This window comes from Pituophis catenifer, unplaced genomic scaffold, assembly GCF_029215685.1.
Source record: "Pituophis catenifer annectens isolate HBS135680 unplaced genomic scaffold, rPitCat1.0.hap2 SCAF_4, whole genome shotgun sequence".
NCBI lineage: Eukaryota > Metazoa > Chordata > Lepidosauria > Squamata > Colubridae > Pituophis > Pituophis catenifer.
Window position 1 is genome coordinate 123709946 of NW_027256884.1, and position 12536 is coordinate 123722481.

At 42.4% G+C, this 12536-nt stretch overlaps 1 protein-coding gene and 1 long non-coding RNA gene across 8 annotated transcripts in view; one reads left to right on the top strand and one right to left on the bottom strand.

The window, feature by feature from the left end:
• SYTL2 (synaptotagmin like 2) overlaps window positions 1-12536 on the top strand; it is an 86001-nt gene that overhangs the window by 67321 nt on the left and 6144 nt on the right. For 5 of the 7 annotated variants that reach the window (XM_070942944.1, XM_070942942.1, XM_070942945.1 and 2 more), the window contains 4 exons: window positions 1150-1244; window positions 4170-4292; window positions 7421-7590; window positions 8989-9091. In XM_070942944.1, the coding sequence (XP_070799045.1) occupies window positions 1150-1244; window positions 4170-4292; window positions 7421-7590; window positions 8989-9091 (491 nt within the window). The remainder of the gene's footprint in view (window positions 1-1149; window positions 1245-4169; window positions 4293-7420; window positions 7591-8988; window positions 9092-12536) is intronic. The other 2 variants (XM_070942948.1, XM_070942949.1) reach the window with 1 other exon arrangement.
• On the bottom strand, window positions 690-7201 carry LOC139316302 (uncharacterized). Its single transcript, XR_011600363.1, has 2 exons — window positions 7068-7201; window positions 690-1259 (listed from the first exon to the last, which is right to left on the bottom strand). It is a non-coding gene; the product is annotated as an uncharacterized lncRNA (long non-coding RNA).

A 12536-nucleotide genomic window follows, 5' to 3' on the forward strand; every position in this document is an offset into this window, starting at 1 on the left:
CATTTAGTGACCGTTCAAAGTTACAACGGCATTGAAAAAAGTTACCTACAACTGGTGCCCACCTTTACGATCCTCATAGCATCTCCAAGCTCACATGATCAAAATTTGGGCTCTTGGCAGCTGTCATCTATTTACGGTGATTGCAGCATCCAAAGATCGTGCGACTGCCACTTGCAACTTTTCTCAGCTGGGTTTCTGACAAGTAATTGGGGAAAGACGGATTTACTTCACAGAGTGATTCGCTTAATAAGCGTGACAAAAAAGTTCATAAAATCAGGCGTGACTCACTTAACCTCCTTGCTTAGCCACAAAAATTCTGGTCCCAATTGTGGTTGTAAATTAAGGATTACCTGTACTGGGATGCAGTTAACATTTAAATTTAATCTTCAGTGTATCATGATGAAGGTTAGCATCCCATTTTTCTGATGTTTTGAAGCAGGAAATAGTCCTTAAAAATGTGGTTAAAAGTAATAATAAACGTCTGAAAACGTCTGGTCTTAAACCTCCTCTGTACCTTGTCTGATCATCCGCAACTTCAATTTTCTGGTAAAATCTTTAAATTTAGTCCATTACATTCAAAAGATCTTGATTTAAGAAGTGTGTTGAACGTCGACAAGGAAGAGTAGAAGTCAGATAATCTCGTGATAATATTCAATTCGATAGAGGCACTTTTTTTTCACACAGAGGGATATTGGTAACTGTTTAATACATGGATAAATTGAATGAACCCATTGGTAAATTTATTTATAAACCAGGTTTGCCACAAATCCTTGATTTATATAAAATGTAAGCTCTGGTATAAATTATCTCTTAAGCACCATCTCATGTAGCTTTGCTTATATCTCATGGGAGAATTCTTGTGGGCCTATATTATTGTAGTTGTAAGAATGGAGAAATGACAAAAAATCTTTATTTTAGAGGAGATTTGAAATCCCAGAAAGGACTTTTATAGATCATGAATTACGTTAGTTCTTTGGGCTTCTTTGCAGCAAACTTTGCTGGTTTTATTAAACGTAACTTGCACGTACATGTTTTTGAAGCATGTTTTTGGGGGTGTTTTTTTTCTTCCAAGAACACTTTTATGAGTCAATCTTTTTAGCAAGACTAGAATCTAATTAGCTTTTCTCCATGTGAATTGCTGCTTTTTAGTTTCCACAGCACCTTCTTTCTCTGACAGTCAGTTTTCGCGTCCGGAAAAAATTAAGATGATGAGCAAATCGGTCCCAGCATTTCTTCAAGATGAGGCAAGTTTTTAATCTCTGTTTAAAAAGAAAATATAATGTTGATTTCGCTTTAAGATTGTGCTGTTTTAGTCAAATGTATGGCAACTACACTCAGAAAGCAGGAGGGTAAAGAAATGAAGCTTGCAGATGTCCTTTTTATTGCAATCAGTCTGAATATTGTAAGAAAGAAAATAATGGAAGGATACCTTGGAGAATCCTATTAAGAAAGCAGCACTTTTTCCTTAGTGGTTCATAAATAACATTTTATGCATCTGGACTGGTCGAACAACTGCTTTCAAAAATTGAAATAATCATCTGTTTCATACCCCACATTTTCTCTAAAGGGATGGCAATGCAGTTTTTTTGACAAGACAAACTAAAATTGTAATTTGTATTGTAAAAATGTGTATTTGACTGCACAGGAAAGCAGCTCCCTCTGATTGCTTTTCATCCAATTAGCAAATTGTCACCCTATTATATCACTTACCCAATTATTTCTTCAATTATTTATTTCAGGGGTGTCAAACTCACGGTGTCACGTTGTCGGCACGTGACATATCATGACTTCCCCCCCCTTTGCTAAACCGGGGGTGGGCGTGGCCATCGCGTGACACATCCAGGCTGTGGGCCGCGAGTTTGACACCCCTGATTTATTGGGTTATTAGGTTTATATGGGGTTTCAGACACAACTGCCTTTGAGGGGCTTACAAATGAATAACTAATAAAAAGATTACATTGATAAGTAAATCATAAAAAACATTTAAGTTTCGCAGCGTTGAAAGAGAGCCCAGTTAGAAGAGATTCACTCACAAGGAGGGAATAAAACAGTCTCTCTTAAAAAGCCGCTACTTCATTGCCATAAACTGTGGTTTGCAAACGCCGGTGGCTACGATTCATAGAATGCACTAAGACAGACCCCAAGCAAGCCACAATATGTAGATGAAATCCAACTATATATTAATTCCTAGATATAGGTAGTCCTCGACTTACAAGCATTCACTTAATGACCGTTTGAAGTTACAACAGCACTCATAAAAGTGACTCACGACCGTTCCTCCCTCTTATGACCATCACAGCATTCCCATGATCATGTGATCAAAAACTTGCAGGCTTGGAAACCAGCATGTATTTATGATGGTTGCAGCATCCTGGAGTCACGTGATCGCCATTTGCAAACTTCCCAGCTGACTTCCGACAAGCAAAGTCAAAGTAGGAAGCCCGATTTGCTTAATGACGACATAAGTGCAGTGATTCACTGAACAAACCTGGGCAAAAGAAGGCCGTGAAATTGGGCATGACTCCCTTACCAACTGCCTTCCTAGCAACCAAAATTCAGGTCTCAGTTGTGGTTGAAATTCGAGGACTACCTGTTACATGGAACACAGAAGCAAGACTTTTCAATTTCTGGAATTAGAAATTATTTTCTTTCCTCAGAGGATCAGATTTGACAAAACCTGAAGATTGCAACACTGGCTCCTTTGTCTTAGGGACAGAACGAAATCAAGGAATAATAATAATAATAATAATAATAATAATAATAATAATAATAATAATAATAATAATAATATAAAAATAATATATAATATTAAAATAATAAGAAAAAATCACAAAGGACCGGGACTTGCAAATTGAAGTTGAGCGACTGTGGAAAAAGGAATCGTGTGTTCTGATTGTAATTGGAGCCCTTGGAGCAATACCCAAAGGACTACCCCGCTATTTAGAAATTCTAAATTTGCCGGACTTGAACATTTTGACTCTACAAAAAACCACCTTACTCGGAACAGCTTACATCCTCCGACGATACCTTAACAGTTGTTAGGTCTTTGGTTAGGACTCGAGCTGCTGAGCTATTAACCAGCCTCAAAGGTTGTGAATCTCACTAAAGATTAAATAATAATAATAATAATAATAATAATAATAATAATAATAATAATAATAATAATTAAACCTGGCCATCAAAACTACGCAATTATGGATGAAACATGTAACAGTGATACCCATTGTCATCGGGGTACTTGGTGCCATGACCAAGAATTTTATATGATACATCAACAAATTTCAGCTTTCTGCAATAACAACAGCGGAACTGCAAAAAACTGTGCTACTCGGAACATCATACATCTTAAGAAGGTACTTGGTTGATACCTAGGACGCTGGCAGCAACCGGTATCAACCATTAGCACCAGTCAATGGTATTTGTGACACATTTTTAAATGTCCAGTTGACTGAGTTTCATGTTTAAATAATAATAATAATATTAATAATATTAATAATATTAATAATATTAATAATATTAATAATATTAATAATATTAATATTAATAATATTAATATTAATAATATTAATATTAATAATATTAATAATATTAAAAAGAAAATGTGTGTTGTCCCGATTGTAATTGGAGCCCTTGGAGCAATACCCAAAGGGCTACCCCGCTATTTAGAAATTCTAAATTTGCCAGACTTGAACATTTTGACTCTACAAAAAAACCACCTAACTCGGAACAGCTTACATCCTCCGATGATACCTTAACAGTTCCTAGGTCCTTGGTTAGGACTCGAGCTGCTGAGCTATTAACCAGCCTCAAAGGCTGTGAATCTCACTAAAGATTAACCAATAATAATAATACACCACATCACGTCTTATCTGCACTACACCACTAGCCAGAGAAACAGGGCAGCTGACCTCCTTTCCTTTAAAATTGATCCAAGTTTGTTTGAAGGGGGAATGCTGAGCCTTCTGAGTGCACCACCTAATTCCTTACTGTTGTTTTCATTAAGTGCTGCTTAAACGATTGCATGCAAATTATGCATGCCACATTAACCTGAGATATGGCTGGCTGGATCCCAGACTCGGGAATCTTGGCAGAGCTGTTTGTTGTCCTTACCACTTTTTCGAACATCTGTGCAGACTTTTCTTTCTCTCCCTTTGTGTAATGTCTTGTAGAGCGATGACAGAGAGACAGATACAGCATCTGAGAGCAGTTACCTACATGGGAGACTCACAAAGACTCCGAGTTCCCTAACCAATCTTAGTTCTGGCTCTTCTGGCTTGGCATCCTTGTCTTCTGTATGTAAACCGAAACACTAGTTAATCATGCTGCTTTCACTAATAGTCTTCTCTGACTTCTTTGGGAGTTCATGCTTTTGGTGCCCTTATAAAAGGATCTTGATGAATTATTACAGGTAGTCCTTGACAAAAGTTTGCTTAGTGACCATTTGACGCTGCGGTGGCACAGGGGTTAGAATCAGTGGTGAAATTAAAAAAAATTCCCCTACCGGTTCTGTGGGTGTGGCTTGGGGGGGGAGGTCATGTGACTGGGTGCGCATGGCCAACTCGACATCACTCGAGGGCTCCTCACCAGCCCCTCCCCTCCCAGCCATTCCTTGTAGTGAATGGCAGGAAAATGGGGAGGGGAATATTCCTGCCTACCATCCTTCCTTCATCTGTGCTGAGATTGAGGAATGAATGAATGACAGGCAGGAAAATCCCCTTCCCCAATTTCCTGCCTTTCACAAAAAAGGCTCCATTCCAGCTGCTCCCTCCCCATCCCCCTCCCTCCTGGGGACTACCTTAAAAGGGACAGGCTGCAGCAGCTCCGTTCTGAATGGAGGGAGAAAAGTTAGCATTCTCTCTGCTGCATTTAACATTGACTTCTGTGGAATATCGAGCAACCAGAAGAGGTGAGTGGCCACTGGCCGGGCGTGGGTGGGGCCAACGAGGGGTGATTAGTACCAGTTCAGCGAACTGATGCCAATAATCCCTAGTGGTTCGCCCGAACCGGTAGGATTTCAACCCTGGTTAGAATGCATTACTGCAGGCTACTTCTGCTGATCACTGGCTGCCAGCAGTTTGGCAGATCGAATCTCACCAGGCTCAAGGTTGACTCAGCCTTCCATCCTTCCGAGGACGGTAAAATGAGGACCCAGATTGTTGGGGGCAATAGGCTGACTTTCTGTAAACCGCTTAGAGAGGGCTGTAAAAGCACTGTGAAGCGGTATATAAGGCTAAATGCTATTGCTACAACGGCACTGAAAAAAGTGACATGACTGTTTTTCACACAATTGTTGCAGCATCCCCATGATCAAAATTCAGACCCTTGGCATCTGACTCATACTTATGACAGCTGCAGTGCCCTAGTGTCATGTGGTCACCTTTAGTGACCTTCTGACAAGCAAAGTGAATGAGAAAGCTAGATTTACTTAACAACTGTGCTACTAATTTAGCAACTGCAGCGATTCGCTTAACGACTATGGCAAGCATGATCTTAAAATGGGGCAAAATTCATTTAATAAATGTCTTGGTTAGCAACAAAAATTCGGGGCTCAATTGTCTGGTTGTAAGTCGAGGACTACTTTGTTACATCTTTGGGTTTGAAACTTTGGCCAACTTTGTTTGAGTTGGAAAATTAAGGATGGTGGTGGACAACACAGAATCCCAGGATGGAAGTTCAAACATTATCGCGGAAGCAGCAGAAGATACTTCTGTAATGTTGCGAAGAAAATTGTAGCATGATGTCCAAGATTTTATGTCCAGAACCTGAGCTTGGTTAGACAGTGTCAATTTTTTCTTTTTTCCTTTTCAAAATCTTTTCTCATCTGAGTTATTTTTTCAATTTTATTTTTGGAAAGTCCTTTCATTAGGACCTTCAGAGTGCTTGTTGGCAGCACTGTTCTTAGGATCTGTGAAACAAACCATAATTAATTTCAATTCTTGTATGGTTTATTGAAGATGACGGCCAAAGCCACAGGGGAATTCATTCTGGTTTGCTGTGACCGGCCAGAAAACCAAAATGGAAATCCATGTTCAAAATGTCTGAATTTATGAATTAATATTAACGTCTCTGGTAGCTGTTGCGCCATGAAGATGTGTTGAATTTTTTGAATTCTGTATTGATGTAGAATCCTTTCTTTAGTAAATCTTGATTAAGATCATCCAGAGGCATAGTAATAAAATAATGCACTTGCATTTTGAAGGCAGAATTTTAAATCAACCTTGAATTTTCAGGAGAGATTGAACTGACCTTAAATATTTATAAAAAGGGTCTTATATTGCCTTGGTCACTGCATTGTTTGGAGAACAAGAGAGTTGAAGATTGTCAAATAAATGCTAAGACAAAATGCTAAATGTCACCAGTGGATAATTATATAATAGTTCTGGGCACAAACCTCCAAATAATGAGCACAGAAGGGAAAGTCAAAAGCAAAACCAGTTAAGAGGTTTTTCGATACTCATTGTTAATTGGTTCTGGGATACCAAAAAGGAGTACCAAACAAAATTTTCCCATGAGGAATAATGCAGTGAGTAGCAAGCAGGGGTGGGATTCAGCTGGTTCAGACCAGTTCGCGCAAACCGGATGCTAATTTTACATCTGGTTCGCCAAACCGGTAGTTGCAAAGACTGGCTGGCCCCGCCTACTCCACCCCTCCCAGGAGTTTCCACACGGCCCGTTTTGGATGCCAGGTAAGCATACCGCCTGCGTGGAGGCTCTGGGAGGGTGAAAAATGGGCCTCCCAGAAGTTCTGGAAGTCTGGAAACGGGCTTGTTTCCAGCCTCCGGAGGGCCTCCAGAGCCTGGGAGAGGCCATTTTTGGCCTCCTGGAGGCTTGAGAAAAGCCTCTGGAGCTTGGGGAGGGCAAAAGTGCCCCCCTGCCATGGTGCAGGAGGCTGAGTAGGCCACGCTCCCCAGGGCCACACCCACCCAGCAACTGGGCAGAGAACCGGTTGCTAAAAGTTTTGAATCCTACCCCTGGTCACAAGGCACCCAACACTGACAAATTCTAGCTTGTGCATTGAGTACCAAACGACGACAAAATTTTTGCATCAAAATGCATTGAGTACCAACCTTGATGAATTCCAAAGCAGTTGAGTATCAAGGTACCAGTGTAGTAGAATTTCAAGAGAGGTGCAGGTGAAATATTTTCTGCTGGATCCGCTGTATAAAGTTATTCTTTGCATGAGTCCTCTTAATGATTTCTGTTTACTAAAAAAAAGAGCATGCATTATTTGGATGTGTGGATTATATCTCCCTTTGAATAATATCTGTAAAGGGTTTCTCAGCTGTTCTTCCTTAATTTTTCTATCGCATCCAGAGGCAGATTTTTCTTCTGCGCTTCAGTGTCTTTCCTGTGCTGAGAACTCACCTAAGAACTCACCCTTTTAAAAAGCATTTATTCTCTTCCTTTTGGACATCTGCAGGTGAGCACCAGTGTGATGAGTGTGTACAGTGGAGATTTTGGCAACGTGGACGTGAAAGGGAATCTCCAGTTTGCCATTGACTATGTGGAACAGTTGAAGGAGTTCCATATTTTTATTGCCCAGGGCAAGGATTTGGCAGTTGCCGATGTGAAAAGACAACGTTCAGATCCGTAAGTGCAGTTGGAGGAGAGAGCCTGAAACAGTCATTTCTTTAGAAAAAAGAAAACTGTGCTGTTATTACTTTCATTGTTTGTTTGTTTGTTTGTTCGTATCTCATCTTCATTACTTTTATGAATAACTCAAGGTGGCGAACATATCTAGTACACATTCCTCCTCCTGTTTTCTCCACAACAGCCCTGTGAGGTGGGCTAGGCTAAGAGAAAGTTAACTGCCCTAGAGTCACCCAGCTGGCTTTCATGGCTAAGGCAGGACTAGAACTCACAGTTTCCTGGTGATTGGCTCAAAGTCACCCAGTCGGCTTTCATGCCTAAGGCGGGACTAGAACGTACCATCTCCTGGTGATTGGCTGAAAGTTACCTAGCCACCTTTCATGCCTAAGGCGGGACTAGAACTCACAGTTTCCTGGTGATTGGCTCAAAGTCACCCAGTCGGCTTTCATGCCTAAGGCGGGACTAGAACGTACCATCTCCTGGTGATTGGCCGAAAGTTACCTAGCCACCTTTCATGCCTAAGGCGGGACTAGAACTCACAGTTTCCTGGTGATTGGCCCAAAGTCACCCAGTCGGCTTTCATGCCTAAGGCGGGACTAGAACATACCATCTCCTGGTGATTGGCCGAAAGTTACCTAGCCACCTTTCATGCCTAAGGCGGGACTAGAACTCACAGTTTCCTGGTGATTGGCCCAAAGTCACCCAGTCGGCTTTCATGCCTAAGGCGGGACTAGAACATACCATCTCCTGGTGATTGGCCGAAAGTTACCTAGCCACCTTTCATGCCTAAGGCGGGACTAGAACTCACAGCTTCCTGGTGATTGGCTCAAAGTCACCCAGTCGGCTTTCATGCCTAAGGCGGGACTAGAACGTACCATCTCCTGGTGATTGGTCGAAAGTTACCTAGCCACCTTTCATGCCTAAGGCGGGACTAGAACTCACAGTTTCCTGGTGATTGGCTCAAAGTCACCCAGCCTGCTTTCATGCCTAAGGTGGGACTAGAATTCAGACTCTCCTGCTAATAAAATAAATAAAAAATAATAAAAATTAATTAATTAATTAATTAATTAAAAAGAAAATAGAAACAAAAAACTCAAAGGGCAGACTCAACGGACCATTAGGGTTTTTTTCTGCCATCAGCTCCTAAAATTCAGTCAATGTGCAAACCCAAATAGGGCTGAAAGAAATTTGTAGAGGAAAAAAAATATTAGTAACATATTTCGTATTTTAATTTTTTGGAAGAAGCTTGTAACAAAATCATAGATATGTGTTTTTTTTTTTCATTTAAAGAGAAACTTAAACATAATTTAACTGAAGGTTTTTAGGTTGGTCCTGGGCTTCACTGGAAATTGTATTCTGACTCTTGTCTTCTCATATTTGGCCATGAAACCTTTTTAGGTATGTGAAGAGTTACCTGCTACCAGAGAAACATAAACTGGGCAAAAGAAAGACATCTGTGAAGAAGAAGACACTGAATCCCGTCTACAATGAGATATTACGGGTAACTTTCATCTTTCTCTTTCTTTCTGATAAGGGGTTCATACCCAGATGGGCATAAATTAACTCCAAGATTTAAATCAGCCCAACAATCGAAAAATAAACAATACCCCAATCAAAGAACTACCAAAGCAAGCCAACAATAAACAGCCCAACCAAAGAACCTGTAAGACCATCCCCACCCACACTGACAGAGCAAGCCATAGAACCATGATGGCGACCTTATGGCATGCGTGCCCAAAGTGGCACACGGAGCCATGTCGCCTGGAACGCCAGCTGTCGCCCCAGCCCGGCTCCACTGCACATGCGTGTCAGCTGGTCTTCAGGTCTCTGCAGCGCATGCCCGGGGGCGGGGCCAGGGGTGAAATCCAGCAGGTTCGGACAGGTTCTGGAGAACCGGTAGCGGAAATTTTGAGCAGTTCGGAGAACCGGCAAATACCACCTCTGGCTGGTCCCAGAGTGGGGTGGGAATGGGAGATTTTGCAGTATCCTTCCCCTGCCACGCTCACCAAGCCACACCATGCCCACCAAGCCACGCCCACAGAACCAGTAGTAAAAAAAATTGGATTTCACCACTGGGCGGGATGCATGTAGGGGATGCACGTGTGCATGCACGGGGCTGCTCGCATTACATTTTGGAGGTTCACGCACACCCACCCACACCCCATTTTCAGCCTGGAAGGCCACCGGCACCAACTTGGAAGCCAAAACAGGGCGCGGGGGGCGGAGTGCATGCACAGGGGGCCGGGGCTGCATGCCCAGGGGGGTGGAGCGCATGCGCGGGGGATTCACATGCATGTGTGGGGTGGACGCATGCATGGGGGGCACTCACATTGCATTTTGGGGGTCCGGGCACGTGTGCGTGCATTTGTGCGTGCATTCGCACACGTGCTTGCATGCATTGGGCACTCGGCACCAAAAAGGTTAACCATCACTGCACTAGAATATAAACTGAGTGTCAGGTTTCGAGGTCGTCTCAAATAAATTGCATTTCAAACAAAGTCTTTGAAGGAAAACTCCTATTTATTAAGCACGTCATTCTAAATCAGACTCCATCAAAGCCAACACTGACTTCCAGACCCAAAACCCTCCCTTCCCGTTCCCCACTCCCCTGCACTCATTGGCCATCTTCCAAGTCATTCTACCCCTAATCTACTGCTCCAGCTCAAAGGAATTTCCCCCCTCCCATCCCATCTCCTAGGGGATATTATCTCCAGGGAAAATAAGTAGGTGAAAAGCCAAACGTCCCTTTCCAGATGCCTCTACTTCTCCTTCTTATGTCAGCACTAGAGTAAATGCAGCTTGAAGTGCTGACACTTGAGAGCAAACCTCACTCCCTACTAGCACTGATGATGTTACCTATTTTGGTAATGAAACGTCTGAAAGAAAACCAAGTTGAGAAAACTCCAAGGATCATATGATGACCATTTGTGGCCGTCTGACAAGCAAAGTCAAGAGGGAAGCCAGATTCATTTTACAACCGTGCTGTTAACTTAACCGCTACAGCGATTGTGGCAGGAAAGGTTGTAAAATGGAGGCAAAATTCACACAACTGTCTCACTTAGCAGCGGAAGTTTCAGTTATAGTTGTAAGTTGAGGACTACCTATTATAAGAGTCAGTAGCAGGCTTGTCATGTAGAAAATCCATGGAGTTTATCAGAAGCAATGCTAATGGAAATGGCCCGAAACCAGTCAATAACATAAATGCCCAAACAACCATAAATACCGTATCTGCAAACTGTCTTGTGTTTTAATTGAAAGGCTTTATTTTTATTTCCTTAGTTTTTACCCTGCCGCATTTCCCAAGGACTAATGGAGGTGCCTAATTAAAATCATAACGCAGCAACAGAGTAGCAAATACAATAAATCAAAGCTGACAGAATCCTGGATCAACAATAAAAGTAAAAATACGATGAATCCGGTGGTAGAAACAGCTGAAACCTTGTGACGTTTCAGCAGCTTTCATCAGAAAATTGAAGAAATATCGTGTGCAATATCATTAAATTTGGGTCACATGGGAATATTTAAAATAAAAACTCTTGCAAGATTTAGCAGTATCTTCAGATTTGGGGCAATTTTATTCATGGAGAGCACATTCAGATCTTGAAATGATAAAGGACTATGATATTATTCATGGGTTAGAATTATTGGAATCATTGAATGAAGCTGATTTGAAGACGATGAGTAAGTCTGCCAGGAATATCCAGATACAATAACTAAAAGAAAAGTCAAATATTCCAAAATAATAAAGTTAGGAACAACAGAAGCAAAATTACAGAGTTGGAAGGGACCTTGGAGGTCGTCTAGTCCAACCCTATGCTCTATGAATGGCTATCCAATCTCTTCTTAAAAGCCTCCAATGAGGGAGCACTCACAACTTCTGGAGGCAAGCTGTTCCACCGATTAATTGTTCTCACTGTCATGAAATTTCTCCTTATTTCCAGGTTGCTTCTCTCCTTGATTAGTTTCCATCCATTTCTTTTTGTCCTGCTGTCGAGCGCTTTGGAGAATAGGTTGGCCACTCTTCTGTCTAATCTTCCAAAAATTGGAAGATTGCTATCATGTCACCCCAGATCCTTCTTTTCATTAGACTAGATCAGTCATGGTTAACCTTTTTGGTGCTGAGTGCCAAAAGTCTGTGTGTGAATACATGCTGTGTGCCCGGACCCTCAAAATCCAATATGAGCGCCCCTGTGCAAGCGCCCCGCTCCACGCATGCGCACACATCCCTATGCATGTGCAGATCCCCGCTCATGCGCCCCCCGTGCATGCCACTCCCCTGTGCATGTGCTCTGGGGCCCCCCACGCATGCAAACTGGGGGACTCCACGCCCCGTTTTGGCTTCTAGGTTGGTGCAGGACGCCTTCCAGGGGGGTGCACACGGGGGGTGCACATGAACCCCCAAAATGCAATGTGAGCACCCCCTGCGCATGTGCCCTGCCTCCCCCGCACATGTGCTCGTCCACCACATGTGCCCTGCCCCCGCGCGGCAGAGACCTGAAGACCAGCTAGCCGGCGGGAGGCGCGCGCGCATGCGCAGTGGAGCTGGGCTGGGGCGACGGCTGGCGTGCCAGGCAACATGGCTCCACATGCCACTTCGAGCACGCGTGCCATAGGTTCGCCATCACGGGACTAGACATACCCAGTTCCTGCAATGGTTCATCATATGCTTTAGCCTCCAGTCCAATAATTATCTTTGTAGTTCTTCTCTGTACTCTTTCTGGACTGTCAACATCTTTTTTGTATTGTGGTGACCAAAACTATGATTTCTAACCCTGCCCTATTTTGCTCATTTTTATTTATTTATTTATTTATTTATTTATTTATTTATTAAATTTGTATACCGCCCTACTCCCGAAGGACTCAGGGCGGTGAACAGCCAAATAAAATACATATAATACAAATGTTAAAAAGCGTTAAAATACAATTAAATAATTGGCTCAAAGAAC